The sequence below is a fragment of the Astyanax mexicanus genome, chromosome 18, assembly GCF_023375975.1.
Source record: "Astyanax mexicanus isolate ESR-SI-001 chromosome 18, AstMex3_surface, whole genome shotgun sequence".
Taxonomy (NCBI): domain Eukaryota; kingdom Metazoa; phylum Chordata; class Actinopteri; order Characiformes; family Acestrorhamphidae; genus Astyanax; species Astyanax mexicanus.
Genome location: NC_064425.1, coordinates 6,626,463 through 6,642,064, shown reverse-complemented (window position 1 = coordinate 6,642,064; position 15,602 = coordinate 6,626,463). Strand labels below are relative to the sequence as shown.

Sequence of the window (15,602 nt, the reverse complement as noted above, 5' to 3'; positions counted from 1 at the left end):
TGGCCAATTGTTCCATTAAAATAGTCGCAAACCCACATCTGAGACAACCTTTTTTATGGGATATTTGTTAAAAACCTCCATTCAGACTAATAAACTCTGAAGCTACTGCAAATACCAAAAAACAAACTTCCTGATCCTACATGTGAGATAAAAGGAAGCTGGGAGAGTTTGGTATTTGGCCAAGTTACCCCTTTTTGGCACAGTGAACAGAGATTTGAACCAGCATCCTTATGGATGTTATAGGATTAGTGGTGCTGAATTCTCTGCATGCTTCCAGCTTCTCTCTGGTGAAGCTTGGACTGAAGATCCGCACTGATCTGTGGAGCGTTTACCTCCTTTCTCATGCTAATGAGGGCCGAGTGACATGGGAAAACACTAGGAAATATGTGTGTGAGAGAGAAGCAGGAAAGTGTTTGTGTTTGTGTGTGTGTGTGTTAATGTGTTAGTGTGTGTGTGTGTTTTGTTAGTGTGCCTCCATCACAGAAGAGATGAATGGTGTGCCGCGCCAGCCTGTGGGGGTCATGTGACCCTCAGTAGATGCCGGTTTTGGTGGGTAATCTCCCAGCGGCCCCTGCCCCCTGTTTGAGTGTGTGAGTGTGTGTGTGTATGCGAGTGTGTGTAGCAGCAGGACAGGGTGGTATTGTACTGTACACATGCAGCACACTATACTCTGTAAACACTCCCAGGCTAGCTGCTAACGCGGCTGTAGCTCGTTCTGACAGCATGTCTTCAGCGTCTGAGGACTCTGGGGGGTCCGTGGGTCAGGTAGGAGATGGGCTTCAGATTCAGGGACAGCAAGATCCTACTGGAAGATGAGATGCTGTGATTGGTTCAGCATGGGCTAAATCTTAATACAGTATTTCTTTTAATATATACTTTAAAATATGTGTTTGGCCCTAGACATATATCTAGACTTCCAACAGGGGGCACACTAGTGCCACATACTGCCTAAATGTTTCCCACAGGTCAGTTTAGATTTTATCATATTGACTAACTCCGTTTTTATGAACCTTGCTTGAGTTTAAAATACAAAGTCGAAAATAACAGGGTATAATGTAACAGGGCTGAATGTAACAAGGATGAATGTAACAAAGGGGAATGTAACAGAGTGGTGTGAAACAGGGCTAAATGTTACAGAGTGGTGTGAAACAGGGCTAAATGTTACAGAGTGGTGTGTAACAGAGCTGAAAATACTAAGTGGAATGTAACAGGGTGGAATGTAACAGAGAGGTGTGTAACAGGGCTGAATGTAACAAGTCTGACAGTTACAGAATGGTTTGTAACAGGGCTGAATGTAACTTAAAGGTGTGTAACGGGGCTAAATGTAAAAGGGCTGAACGTTACAGAGTGGTGTGTAACAGGGCTGAATGTAACAGGGCTGAAAGTTACTAAGTGGAATGTTACAAGGCTTAATGTAACAGAGTCATGTAACAGTGGAATGCAACAGGGCTGAAAGTTACTGAGTGGAATGTAACAGAGTGGCGTGTAACATGGTTAAATGTACCAGAGTGGTGTGTATCAGGGCTGAATGTAACAGTGTGGAATGTAATTACGCTTAATATAACTGAGTGGAGTGTGACATGATTAAAAATAACAGGATTAAAAATAACTGAACTGAAAGTAACAGAGTGGGGTGTGACAGGGCTGGAAGTAGCATGTTTGTAAGTATTTGTAAATCAAATGTTTAAAAGTTAAATTGTGAGAATATCAGGTGCACAAAACATGAGGGAAAAAAAGGCCTAATGTTACAAAGTTGAAACTAAAAGTACTAAAAGTAACGGTTTTAAAGTAACAGGACTGGAAATAACATGCTTGAAGGTTGTAGGGTTTAAATTAACAGGGGTTAACAGAGTATCAGGGTTGATAATAACCGGGTTTATAGTAACAGCATTAATAGTAATTGTATGGGTGTGTGTGTGTGTGTGTGTGTGCAGGATGTCACGGCGGGTGACGGCAGCGAGATGGAGGACAGTGGGATTGATGGGCTGATTGGAGACAGCGAGGTGCCCCAGCCCCGCCGCTATAAGGCAATGTCTGCATCGTTCTCTGCTTACTCCACATCAGTAGGGGGTGCCTTCGCCGGCAGCGACAGTGGCAGCAGCAGCGGGGCTGGAGCTGGAGAAGGTGTGCAGGTAAGACAGGTAGAAGTGGGTAGTCTGACTTTGCCGTTTAATGTTACACACTGTTACACACAGAGACTACTGAGCACTAGGGGGTGCCATTGGTTAGAATTATGATCAGTAGATATAAACTGTTAAACGGGCAATATTTCGAAACATAGCACAAAAAAAAGACATTTATGTTTGGAACATTTGGTATTTTTTTCCTGGAACAATGCTTCTCTAGTAAATCATATAACATTGAAAAGCCTGTTAATTTTCCTTTTAATTTTTTGACTGTGATCTTTTTGGAGTGTGATCTTAGGATGCGCACTTTGATTCCTGTCTTAGGAATCCCCCGTTTTTAGGACTTGGCCTTTAGAAGATACTGGTACCTCACTCCAAATAATAGTGCTGTAATTTAGTTTTTCAGAACACCAGCTTGCAGATCACATGGGCCCTTTCCAGATCTTTCAAACGTGGCATGATGCCGAAGCTCAAAATAAGTGTCGGTATCAACAGTAGAATAAGCTGTGTGGCATTGGCTGAGGGTTATGGCAAATTGTTCATGGGCCCAACCCACATACTTGTCCCACAAATGTATGTTCCCACAAATTTGGTTCCATTTAAAAGGGAACAGGCTTTCCAATGGTATAAGATTTATTACCAAGATGCATTATTACAACACAAAAATACCAAATCTACCAAACACAAATTTCCTCACTTATTCAGAAAATAAATCATATAAATCATCAGAGAGTCTATCTGTGGATGATTATCAATGTATAATTTTCTCTTGAGCTTGAGATTGAGATTGAGATTGACGGTTTTAATCACAGTTTTGTTATAATATGAGGCATGGGATTAAGCCAGGTTCCTAATGAAGTGGTTTTATAACGCAGGGTGTGTACGAGAACTTCCGGCAGGAGCTGGAGAAGAGCGTGTGCCAGATGGAGCCGGCGGAGAAGCGGGCGTCGGGCTTGAGCGATGAGCAGAGCAGCATCACGCTAAGCTCCGCCTACCACACAGAGCCCATGCTGGGTCTGGCCTATCACACAGAGCCGCTGCTGGGAGTTGCCGCCGGTCAGGGCAGTGTACGCAAGGCCGGCCGACTAACCATCAAAAACCTGCTGGTACACAAAAAGAACAAGAAGGTGGAGCTCGCCGCTCGCCGCAAGTGGAAGAGCTACTGGGTCTCCCTTAAAGGTACTGAATTTATATATATATATACAGTTGTGGTCAAAAGTTTACATACACTTGTAAAAAAACATAATGTTATGGCTGTCTTGAGTTTTCAATAAGTTCTACAACTCTTATTTTTCTGTGATAGAGTGATCGGAACACATACATGTTTGTCACAAAAAAACAGTCATAAAATTGGGTTCTTTCATAAATTTATTATGGGTCTGCTGAAAATGTCACCAAATCTGCTGGGTCAAAAATATACATACAGCAACATTAGTATTTGGTTACATGTCCCTTGGCCATTTTCACGGCAACTAGGCGCTTTTGGTAGCCATCCACAAGCTCCTGGCAAGCTTCAGGTCGAATGTTTGACCACTCTTCTTGACAGAATTGGTGCAGTTCAGCTAAATGTGATGGTTTTCTTGCATGAACCCGTTTCTTTAGCACTGTCCACATGTTCTCAATGGGGTTTAAGTCAGGACTTTGGGAAGGCCATTCTAAAACCTTAATTCTAGCCTGGTTTAGCCATTCCTTTACCACTTTTGATGTGTGTTTTGGGTCATTGTCTTGTTGGAACACCCAACTGCGCCCAAGACCCAACCTTCGGGCTGATGGTTTTAAGTTTTCCTGCAGAATTTGGAGGTAATCCTCCTTCTTCATTATCCCATTTACTTTCTGCAAAGAACCAGTTCCACTGGCAGCAAAACATCCCCAGAGCATAATACTACCACCACCATGCTTGACAGTAGGCATGGTGTTCCTGGGATTAAAGGCCTCACCTTTTCTCCTCCAAACATATTGCTGGGTGTTGTGGCCAAACAGCTCAATTTTTGTTTCGTCTGACCAGAGAACTTTCCTCCAGAAGGTTTTATCTTTGTCCATGTGATCAGCAGCAAACTTCAGCCGAGTCTTAAGGTGCCTTTTCTGGAGCAAGGGCTTCTTTCTTGCACGGCAGCCTCTCAGTCCATGGCGATGTAAAACACGCTTGACTGTGGAGACTGACACCTGTGTTCCATCAGCTTCCAAATCCTTGCAGACCTGCTTCTTGGTGATTCTTGGTTGACTCTTGACCATCCTGACCAATCTCCTCTCGGCAGCATGTGATAGCTTGCGTTTTCTTCCTGATCGTGGCAGTGACACAACTGTTCCATGCACTTTATACTTGCGTATAATTGTCTGCACAGTTGCTCTTGGGACCTGTAGCTGCTTTGAAATGGCTCCAAGTGACTTCCCTGACTTGTTCAAGTCAATAATTCGCTTTTTCAGATCCACACTGAGTTCCTTTGACTTTCCCATTGTAGCTTTTGTAGCTGAGTCTAATCACTGGGTCAAATGAGCCCTATTTAAATGGGCTCATGAGAAGTCAACAGCTGTAGTCAATCAGAATCACTTACAAGAAGTGAAGAGGCCATGACATGAAGCTAATTTGATTGACACAACTCGCTACATCACCAAAATTGACAAATTTTGTTGCTGTATGTATATTTTTGACCCAGCAGATTTTAAACTTTTGACCACAACTGTGTATATATAAATATATAGGAAAGAGATAAAATCAATCAACCTTTTTTCATTTTGAAATACACTGAGGATAACCTTCCTTTTCAATTTTTTAATCAGGCTAAGCTAAATAAGAAACTTTATAAACAAAACATTTCAAATTAATTGTCAAAAGAAGAAATTAAATAATTCAAAATTATTTTAAGCTGCATATATCGTAGTAAGAGTGAAAACTTGTTTTAAGATTAAGAAGTGCAAGAATCAAAACTGTTATAATTGCCACATAATTTAAAACTGTTATAACACTAAGATAACAGCCTATCTATTATATTTCATATAATGATTTAAATTAAATTAAATGACAAGTATTTACAGTTAGCCACTAGGGAGCAGTGTTACATTAATGAATTAGACAAAACCGGTACTTATTTAAGATCCTGCACACAAGAAGTGGACTGAAATATTGTTATTTGGAATAAATTGTTTAACAACTTCAAGTAACTACAAATAATTTAATAAATCAGAATAATTCTCAGAAATCATCCCTGTTTTTTCCCAGGATGCACTCTGTTTTTCTACGAGACGGACGGGCGTTCTGGAATCGATCACACCAGCGTTCCCAAACATGCCGTGTGGGCGGAGAACAGCATCGTACAGGCCGTGCCAGAGCACCCCAAAAAAGACTTTGTTTTCTGCCTCAGTAACTCAATGGGAGACTCATACCTGTTCCAGGTAAAACTGCTGAATAATCCATAGCATATATTCCATAATTTATAGTGGATATTAAATGATAAGTGGTACTGAGTAATTAATAGTGGATACTGAATTATAATGAATAAATAAGAGACCACCTAAAAATGATGAGTTTCTTTGATTTTACCAAATTAAAAACCTCTGGAATATAATCAAGAGGAAGATGAATGATCACAAGCCATCAAACCAAGCTGAACTGCTTGAAGTTTTGAGCCAGGAGTAAAGGCATAAAGTTATCCAAAAGCAGTGTGTAAGACTGGTGGAGGAGAACATGATGCCAAGATGCATGGAAACTGTGATTAAAACCAGGGTTATTCCACCAAATATTGATTTAGGAACTTTATTTATTTCAGCCATTTCTCATTTTCTGCAAATAAACGCTTTAAATGACAATATTATATCATAAAATATATATTTTATTTGGAATTTGGGAGAAATGTTGTCTGTAGTTTATAGAATAAAACAACAATGTTTATTTTACTCAAACATAAATCTATAAATAGCAAAATCAGAGGAACTGATTCAGAAACTGAAGTGGTCTCTTATTTTTTTCCAGAGCTGTATACTGAATAGTTCCTGGTAGATACTGAACTATTAATATAAAATATTGAACAAGTCATAGTGGATATTGAACAAATTAGGGTGCATAATGAATATTCCAATATGGATAGTGAATAATTTATAATGAGTATTAAATAATTCATAGTAGATACTAACTAATTTATGGTGGATAATAAACAATTTATATTAGATTCTAAATAATTTATGTTAGATACTGAATAATCCTCTTATTCTTATATTTGTTGTTTCATCCACCCACCCATCCATCCATCACTCATTCTATGCCTCCACTCATCCACCCATCCGTCCATCTTAGTAGATATTGAATAATTTACTGTAGAAATAAAATAACTGATAGTCAATAATATAATTGTGTCTTTGTGTATTGTGTGTGCAGACTTGCAGTCAGACGGAGTTAGAGAACTGGGTGACGGCGATACACTCGGCGTGTGCGGCGGCGTTTGCCCGGCAGCATCATCGCGAGGACACTGTGCGGCTACTGCGCTCTGAGATCCGGAAGCTGGAGCAGAAGATTGATATGGATGAGAAGATGAAGAAGATGGGGGACATGCAGCTGGCCTCCGTCACCGACACCAAGAAGAGGAAGACCATCCTGGAGCAGGTAAATCAAGTTGTGATTTAGGACGCCCAACCAGCAGTCTATGTTCACACCTTCTGTCTGCGCGTTTAAATAGCGATGGCGCTTGTAAATATATAGTCAGTTTAAATAGCGATGGCGCTTGTAAATATATAGTCGAGAAATTAGGTGTTTTCAGGTACATTTCTGGTGTATTGTTATCTTGGCAACTAAAAACACAAGTGCTCCACTGACTGAATACAACCTAGACACATGTCAAGAGTCAGGTGTTCATTGCTATCTTGGCAACAATCAAGCAGCGTCATGCATACGTTTCCTGTCGTTACGATAGCAAAGACACACTGACTTGCCCCAAATCAAGCTGCATGGTGCACAGTTTAAAGTGGTGGGCTGCACAGTGAGGGGGGCTGGGAGATGTAAATCAGTTTAGAGTGGTTTAGGATCAAGATCAGGATTAAGATCAGGATTAAAATCAAGATTATGGTTAACCTCTCTCTCTCTCTCTCTCTTTCTCTCTTTAGATCTTCCTGTGGGAACAGAATCTGGAGCAGTTCCATATGGATCTGTTCCGGTTCCGCTGTTATCTCTCCAGCCTGCAGGGCGGCGAGCTCCCCAACCCCAAACGCCTGCTGGCCTTCGCCTCGCGCCCAACCAAACTGGCCATGGGCCGCCTGGGCATCTTCTCCGTCTCCTCCTTCCACGCCCTGGTAACCACCTCTCCATCCTCTCTCCATCCATCCTATTTCCATCCCTCTATTCTTAGTTTTCTGTCCTTCGATTCTCTCCTCTCAATATCGCTATCCTTACGTGTCTATCTTAAACTCCCTGTGCATCTATCATCTCCTCTCCACCCCTTTTTCCTCTCCTCATCCCTCCATTCTCACCTATATACTTTAAACTCCCTGTCCATCCATCATCACCTCCCTATTACTCTATTCCCTCCATCCCTCCATTCTCACCTTTACATCCTTTCATCCTCACCATACAATTTTCTCTGCGTCTCTTTAGCTTCAGCTTCTCTCCATCCATTCTCATCTGTTCATCTCTCTGTCCTTCCACCTTCTTTCTTTCATCTTTACCTATCCATCGCTCCTTTCTTTCTCTGTCTTTTCATTCTCATCTCTCCATCCCTCTATCCTCAGCTTTTCATCCTAAACTCTTTATCAATCTATCTCTTTCTGTTTCCCCCTTTTTCCCTTCCTTCTTCCTCTTTTTATCTTTAATTCTTCTTTTTATTCTAATTATCTCTTCCTCCCCCCATCCTCACCTTTCTGTCTCTCATAATTATTATAAAACTCTAGTAGATTATTAAGTTTTATGAAGGTGAAGAAGGAAATTAAAGTTATTTTTTGAGGGTAATTCTAGGCAGGTTTAATTAAAGTGATGTAGGATCAGGGTCAGGGTTCTCTGGCTGTGAAGTCACATCATTTACTTCATAAAACCTTTCAGCTCAATAATCCGCTAATGAACCACAGAGCTGATTATAATACTGACTACATACAGTACCAGTAAAAAGTTTGGACACACCTTCTCATTCATGTTTTCTTTTTTTCCTACATTGTTAATGGGTAGTGAAGTCATCCAGACTATGGAAAAACGTGTAAGGAATCGTGCAGTAACTCAAAAGTGTTAAACAAACCAAAAAACGCATGTGTGTGTGTGCAGGTGGCGGCTCGTACGGAGTGTGGGGTACGGCGGCGTCCTCACGCCGTGTCTCGCTCCACCAGCAAACGCAAGAGTCGCTTCTCCTCACTGTGGGGTCTGGAGACCAGCGGCAAGAGGAAAAACAAAACACACCCCTCCATAGAGCAGGTACACACACACACACACACACACACACACACACACACACACACACAGATCAGGTTTAACATTAATGCACACTGATCCAGCCAGCAGGGGGTGCAGTTCAGCCTCTGTTCTCTTCTAAACTGCACCAGTAACATATCAGACTGAACCAAACACATAAACCAGCACATGCTCTGCATCTCTCTAATACACATTTCACAATGACCATTTCTGATCAAAGAAATTAATTATGTGTTTATTGGAGTGATATAAAGTTAATTATGTGTTTATTGGAGTGATATAAAGTTAATTATGTGTTTATTGGAGTGATATAAAGTTAATTATGTGTTTATTGGAGTGTTTATTTGTGTACTTGTGTCTGCAGGTCTTTGCTGAAGGGGAGGAGCCAGTGAAGAGAGTTCTGGAAGGAATGTTTGAGGAATCATCAAGAACTTCTGTAAGCTTCTTTTTTCATTCAAACATTCCTTCATAGATCTATCCATCCAATTGTCCACCTATTTATTTATACATTATTTATAATAATAGTTATAATAAATCAGTACATCTATTCAGCATTATTTATCCCTTAGTCTATTCTTTTTTCATCCATCTATATCCTTCTAATCTTGCTGGTCCATACATTCATCCATATATCTGTTCATTAAATTATCCATCTATCCATCACCTTAATCTATGTCATCTGGTCCAATCGACCGATCAATCCATGCATCCATCCATCTATTAATCCATCCATCTATCCATCCATTATTCCATTCATTCTTTCATCCGTTTATCCATTTGTCCATCCATCTATTGATCTATTCATTCCTTAATCTATTCATTATCTGGTCTATACTTTTATCCATATATCCATTCATTAATGTATTCATTATATGGTCCATCCAACCAGCCATCCATCCATCCATTCTTCCATCCACTCATCCATCTGTCCATCCATCCATCCATCCTTTCATTTATTCCTTAATCTATTCATTATCTGGTCCATTAATAGATTCATTGGCTGTCCATCCATCTATACATATATCCACCCATCCATTTATCCATCCATCCATCCATTATTTATGTTTTTCATCCACTCATCCATCCATCATTCTGTGCCTTCCTTTATGCAGTGGTTATAATAAGCAGTGTAGTTTGTAGCTGTGGTCGGTAGGCTGTATAATGTAATACATTATAATATCTTGTTTTCCTGCTGCTGCAGAAAGACGAGCCGGTGGGGGTGAAGGGTGCGGGTCGGCCGGGTACAGAGCAGGACACCTGGACGAAGGACCACCTCACTCCCTCTTGGGTGTGTTTACCCAACGGCCGGCCGGTTCTGGCCATCATCCGTCCTGGGGAGTCTGCGCTGGACACGCTGGAGACCATCTGCAAGGTAGAATTCATAATTATAAACCATTTTATCAAAACATTTCTACGATCAGTCACACTGTACCTCAGACACAGAGTCTACCAGCTCTGCAGCAGCTTCTTTTCTATAAAGTATCACAAGGCTGTAAGCAGATGAGCTGAAGACTTGTGTTTTTCAGAAACTGGGTTTAGTAGTTTAAGCAGTCTGTATTTCCCAGTCTGGGTATGGAGTGGTTGCATAAGAAGCACTCAGGGCTGTTTTTATAGTGTTGTTTTGGCTCGCAGTAAAGAACATTGCATGTGCTCTCTCTCTCTCTTTCTCTCTCTCTCTCTCTCTCTCTCTCTCTCTCTCTCTCTCTCTCTCTCTCCAGGCTCATGGTTTGGACCCCACTAAGCACTACCTGCGTCTGAAGTTTCTGATCGAAGCACAGGTCCAGTTCTACATCCCCAAACCGGAGGAGGACGTTTATGACCTGGTACATGTTTAAAGTTATCGTCCACAGTGTTCTGAACATTACATTTATATTAGTAGTGTCAGTCCATTAAAAAAATGTCAAATTATTCAAAACAGTATCATTACTTTTTTTCTTCTTAAGACTAAACCTTTAAAAAATGGATATTAAAATGTATGTAAATAAAAGAATCACAAACTAAATTTAACTAAAATTAACTTTCATTAATAACAAAAATATTTTGTGATTATTCATGATTTAGATGATTATTTAAAAGCTGATTTTCTAAAAGCTGATATTTTCCTGTAAAAACAGTTTAGTATTAATAGTGTAGAGTGATTTATAACTGGAAGACTAGATCCTTTTTTTGCTGTATTGCAATATCACAAGGCAGTTTTGATGATTTTTAAAGAAGAATATTTTTATATACTGAGTTACTGAGTTTTTATAAAGGAAATAAACACTAGTGGAGCTCCATATTCCACACTCAACTACCTAGAAAGTGTGGAAAGTGTGTATAATCTACCTTCTGGGCTTGACAGTAGCAAGTGTGTTTATGTCTCTAAGTACAAAAGCTAAAAATCACCAGGTTCTGTAAACTTTGTAACATGATTAATTTGTGTTAAAAAAATATTGCATGAAAGTTTCCAGATTAATCACATGGGTTAACAAGTTCGCATTGATAGATGTCAATTCTATCACATTATTATGTAAATATTATGTGGCATTTTGACACATTACTTATGTTTTTGTGATAAATTATGTTATATTAAGAATAATGCTTAAAGCAGTGTGTGAATCTTTCCCCTCATTTAAGCGTCTCACTCTTTCCTCACAGCTGTATAAGGAAATCGAGCTGTGCTCTAAAATCAGGAAGATCATTCAGTTTGATCGGGACGAGTCCTGCATGATTGGATATGGTAAGATTATAAAGCGCCTTTCTAAAAAACCAAAGATGTTTTACAAACACACTTTACACACAAACATTTACATTCAGCACTTATCCACACACACACACTGGTGATAAGTAGCAGCCAATCACACACAGCGTACTCTCAAACGGAAACCACCATCCAGCATTGAGGAGCTCACCATGCAACAAGGGCCAATCATATTTACACCCCAACACACACACCAGGACTTTAGAGTACATTTAAAGTATCCAGTTTACCTGAAAACATGGAAACTCCACCCGGATAGGGACTTGAACCTTAGACCCCAGTGCTTGGCTAAAAATTTAGCTAAAGGCAGAATGCTAAATACCAACTAGGTTTTCATTAATCTGCATGAATTAAATATCTTAAATGCATTCCGTCTTGCTTTTTAAATAAACAGCAATTACAAAACTATAATTTCAGTTTTTCTTAATTTATTATGACAATATGACTTAAAAATAAATTATTGTAAATGAGTAATTGTATAAATTAAAGTAAATTTTTCACTTATGTTACTTATACTTACCGGTGTGTTTTTTTTATTTTTACCATGCATCCCTAATTTGCACATATATACAATTGTTTAAAATAAAAATATATATAACAGTAATAACACAATGCAATGAATGAGATCTGATGTTACTTTGATTATGGTGTGATCCTATGATACAGTATATGATGTGAAATAATAAGATAATATAATAAGATAATCTTATTATAAGATAATAAGATACATATAATATAATATATATCATCCATCATCCATCTATCCACAAAACAGTATAGTACAATGTGATACGATGACACAGTGTGGTGCAGTATGATGCAGCAACTTATAACACGTTGATATGACATAAAATTATATGAGACTAAGATGGTATGAATGTAACAATTAACAATAGCTAAACTTTATATATTGTATAGTGTAAAGCTTTACTCCAGCACCACCCTAATAGATTTTCACTTAACACTGTTATTAAGCATAATTTCCAAGATGTGGACTAAGCATCAGCATTTACCTGTAAATATTACAGCATGATGACTGTACTGTATGTAGACCTATGTCTAGTTGGCTGCATGAGTGCATAACAATGCATAACGCAGTCACATGGGAGTAATGGTTTATAATAGTGTTTTAAATGTCTATCAAAGTAATTTAAGAGCCCTTATGTTGATATAAAATTATTAACATCATAAATCATAAGTCAAGTCATCTAACAGCTGAACAGTGATCACAGGTACTTAAGTCTTTAAGCATTGCTTTATAAACGCATTATTCAGCGCTAATTAATGTGTTATAAGGTAACTGTATAGGAACCCTTTAAATAAAGTGTTTTAACCACACAGAAGGAATTTTGAAGCTAATCTGTGTTACCTAATCTCATACATCTCTCTCTTTCTCTCTCTCTCTCTCTCTCTCTCTCTCTCTCTCTGTCAGGGTTCTCCATCTCGGTGGTGGAGGACGACAGTGTGCAGCAGCTCTACATCACTGACGTGAAAGCAGGAGGATTAGCGTTCGCTAAAGGTTCATTATTGCTCTTCTCTGCTTCATTAGTGTCTCTTTTTCTTCTATCCCCCATACGCTCTCTCTCTCTCTTTCTCGCTCTAGTCTTTCTCTCTCTCTCTCTCTCTCTTTCTGCTGTAGGCTGTGTGTATCTGTAGACGTTGGGGGATCAGTAAGGGGTGTTATTGCTGTTGCCTCGCTGCGTTATGTAACAGGCGTATTGAGAGCTTTGTGGGGGTTCGGCTAGGCTGGAATTAGCCATGCTAGCTGACTCACGCTCCACACTGGAGGAAAAGGAAGCACCATTATGTCACCCTGGCCCCGTTATTCAAGACTTACACTAGTTTTCTGAGTGCTACACTACTAACCACACATGCAGTATGTGCACCAAAGTGCAAGAGCTGTCGCTCTTAACTCACATGATGCTTTAATTAGGCTATTTTTATATAACAAACAATTACTAATTTATTATGAGCAAAATATGAAACATCTGGCATTAAAAAGGCACTGCACATCCAGGTGAAAACATCATGCTAACTGTAAAGTATGGTGGAGGGAATTATCATGATTTGGGCTGAAACTCAGTAGAAGTAGATGTTGGGTGATGCAACAGGACAGTGACCCAAAACCTCAAAAAAAAACATAATTAGTTTCACCATGGTGATGCCACGCCCCTTTACGTGTTGATTTCTTCAAAACCTATGACAGATGTGGCTCGCAAGCATGAAACATCTGGCCCGTGAGGTTGTTTGAACTATTAGATCAATAATAAAAAAAGTATATAATAGAATGCTTCTCTGGTGAGCTTTTGTTTACATCCCTCCCCTGTCTCTCTGTCGCGCTCAGCATTACTTTAGTTTCTGCCTGTTCTTAAGCTTGCTATCTCCTTATAAGTGCGTTTTTTTTTTCCGGCCGTGTCCCAATTCACTAACCATGGCAGCAATAGTGTATTGGACCGCGACCCGGACGACACAGGTTTGATCCCGCATGAGGAGTGGTGTGTTTATATTTTTCTTCTTGGGTTACCTGCTTTGAATTCAACTGTTCTGCAATTGGGTTCAACAACCCTCTGGGCTGGAGAGCTACTAGTCTGTGCCACTCCCATTAAACTTCATTTTACAAAACAGAATTTTTTTTTTGTGGCCCACCACCTAATGGCTTGTAAAATATCTTAGTTAAAATAGTTGTAAAATAAACTTAGTTGCCGTCCCCTGAAGCTGAAACGTAGCTCTGAGACAACACAATATAATGTAATGCAATACAATGCAATACGCTAGTTACAATACGGTACAATATAATAGAGTATTACTCACTACAGTGCATTACACTATGACATAGTATGGTATGCTCATACATTATTTACTACAGTATATTACAATACAATGCACTATACTACAATATGGTGCATTTTGTTACAATACATATGCTACCAAATATTGCTACAAAGCACAATACAATAACACAACACATAAAAAAACATTGCAGTACAAATACATTAGAATAGAATACAAAACATGCAATACATCACAGTATAATAAGATACAGTATTGATATCATTTACTACAATACAATGTGATACTGTGCACTGCTATATTATGTAATACAGTATAATACAATCCAATACATTATACAGTTTTGCAATACAGTATTATGCAATACAATTTAATGCAATACAGAACTTACTTACACTATAATACTGTTCAAATTAATATATCATTCACTATAATGTAGTGCAATATACAATGCCCTGTGATGCAAATTATACAGTACAATGCAAAAGGGATTAAACACATTACAGGGTCTGAGACCTCCTTGAGAATCCTGGCAGCAGATAAGATCAGTTATGTGTAGTTTAAACACTGAAGAAGACTGAAGTTGTGCCAGTCTGAGAGGCAGTGCGTGGGCTGCTACTGAAGGTGACAGATAGCTTCATGCTCAGACTTGCTACCACTTCAGAAACTTGTCTGAGTTTCTTATTGTGGATAATTCACACCTTCTGGAGAAGTAGGCCAGCCTTGGTGGTCTGCAGTGTGAGAGTATGCAGAAGTACAGCCCGTAGTTTCTGTAGAACTTCCTTCCTTTAAATGTTTTTATTTTTAATGGTGTTCTCACCTTAACACACATTGCTCTCTAGCAGCTCAACAAGAAGTCACATACTTTTTCTTTAGATACGCTAACCATCTTTAGTCCATGTTACAGATGACAGTAGGGTCCCTATTTTAGCTATCTATATGTGAGCTGTCAACTGTGCACCATGCAGTGTGATTTAGAGTGTATCAGTGTGCCTTCGCTATCATAATGATGGGAAAAGTACACATTGTGCAGCTCAAAACGTGCAAAAGGCATGTACTAATTCTCTAAATTATGCATGGGTGTGTTACCTGTGTTTACCATGGCCAAGATAGCAATACACCAGAGATTTACCTCAGCACCATGCTAGTGGATGCCATATAAGCAATGTTTGTAACATGGACTTTCAAATTGTTTTCAGGTCTGAACGCAGGCGACGAGATCCTGCAGCTCAACGGGAAGAACTCCAGCACGCTGACCTTCTCCGACATGAAGGCTGCCTTCTCTCAGGCGTCCCTCTCACTCACAGTGAACACACTGCCCCTGGTGGACCGGAGACAGCACTGCTTTCTGCCCCCGCGACGATCCGACTCTGTACAGCACCTCTACACCGACATCTTCTCCCAGAACCAAGGTGAGCTGTGAAAAGAAGTGAGCTTATTGGCAGAAACATGCAGAATCATATTATCTCGGTTACCATCAGAACCAACAAAGCTATTCCAGGTCGGTCATAATCCGAAAAGTTTTAAGTAGCTGATAAACAGAGCTTTGTGGAAAAGAACTGCTCAG

The 15,602-nt window shown here is 39.5% G+C and overlaps 1 protein-coding gene across 3 annotated transcripts in view; it reads left to right on the top strand.

The window, feature by feature from the left end:
• Positions 1 to 15,602, top strand: part of tiam1b (TIAM Rac1 associated GEF 1b) — a 97,289-nt gene that overhangs the window by 48,337 nt on the left and 33,350 nt on the right. For all 3 annotated transcript variants that reach the window (XM_049466963.1, XM_049466964.1, XM_049466965.1), the window contains exons 5-16: positions 1,935 to 2,132; positions 3,002 to 3,305; positions 5,344 to 5,516; positions 6,496 to 6,720; positions 7,218 to 7,403; positions 8,362 to 8,508; positions 8,870 to 8,941; positions 9,707 to 9,877; positions 10,224 to 10,328; positions 11,143 to 11,224; positions 12,678 to 12,764; positions 15,235 to 15,447. In XM_049466963.1, the coding sequence (XP_049322920.1) occupies positions 1,935 to 2,132; positions 3,002 to 3,305; positions 5,344 to 5,516; positions 6,496 to 6,720; positions 7,218 to 7,403; positions 8,362 to 8,508; positions 8,870 to 8,941; positions 9,707 to 9,877; positions 10,224 to 10,328; positions 11,143 to 11,224; positions 12,678 to 12,764; positions 15,235 to 15,447 (1,963 nt within the window). The remainder of the gene's footprint in view (positions 1 to 1,934; positions 2,133 to 3,001; positions 3,306 to 5,343; positions 5,517 to 6,495; positions 6,721 to 7,217; positions 7,404 to 8,361; positions 8,509 to 8,869; positions 8,942 to 9,706; positions 9,878 to 10,223; positions 10,329 to 11,142; positions 11,225 to 12,677; positions 12,765 to 15,234; positions 15,448 to 15,602) is intronic.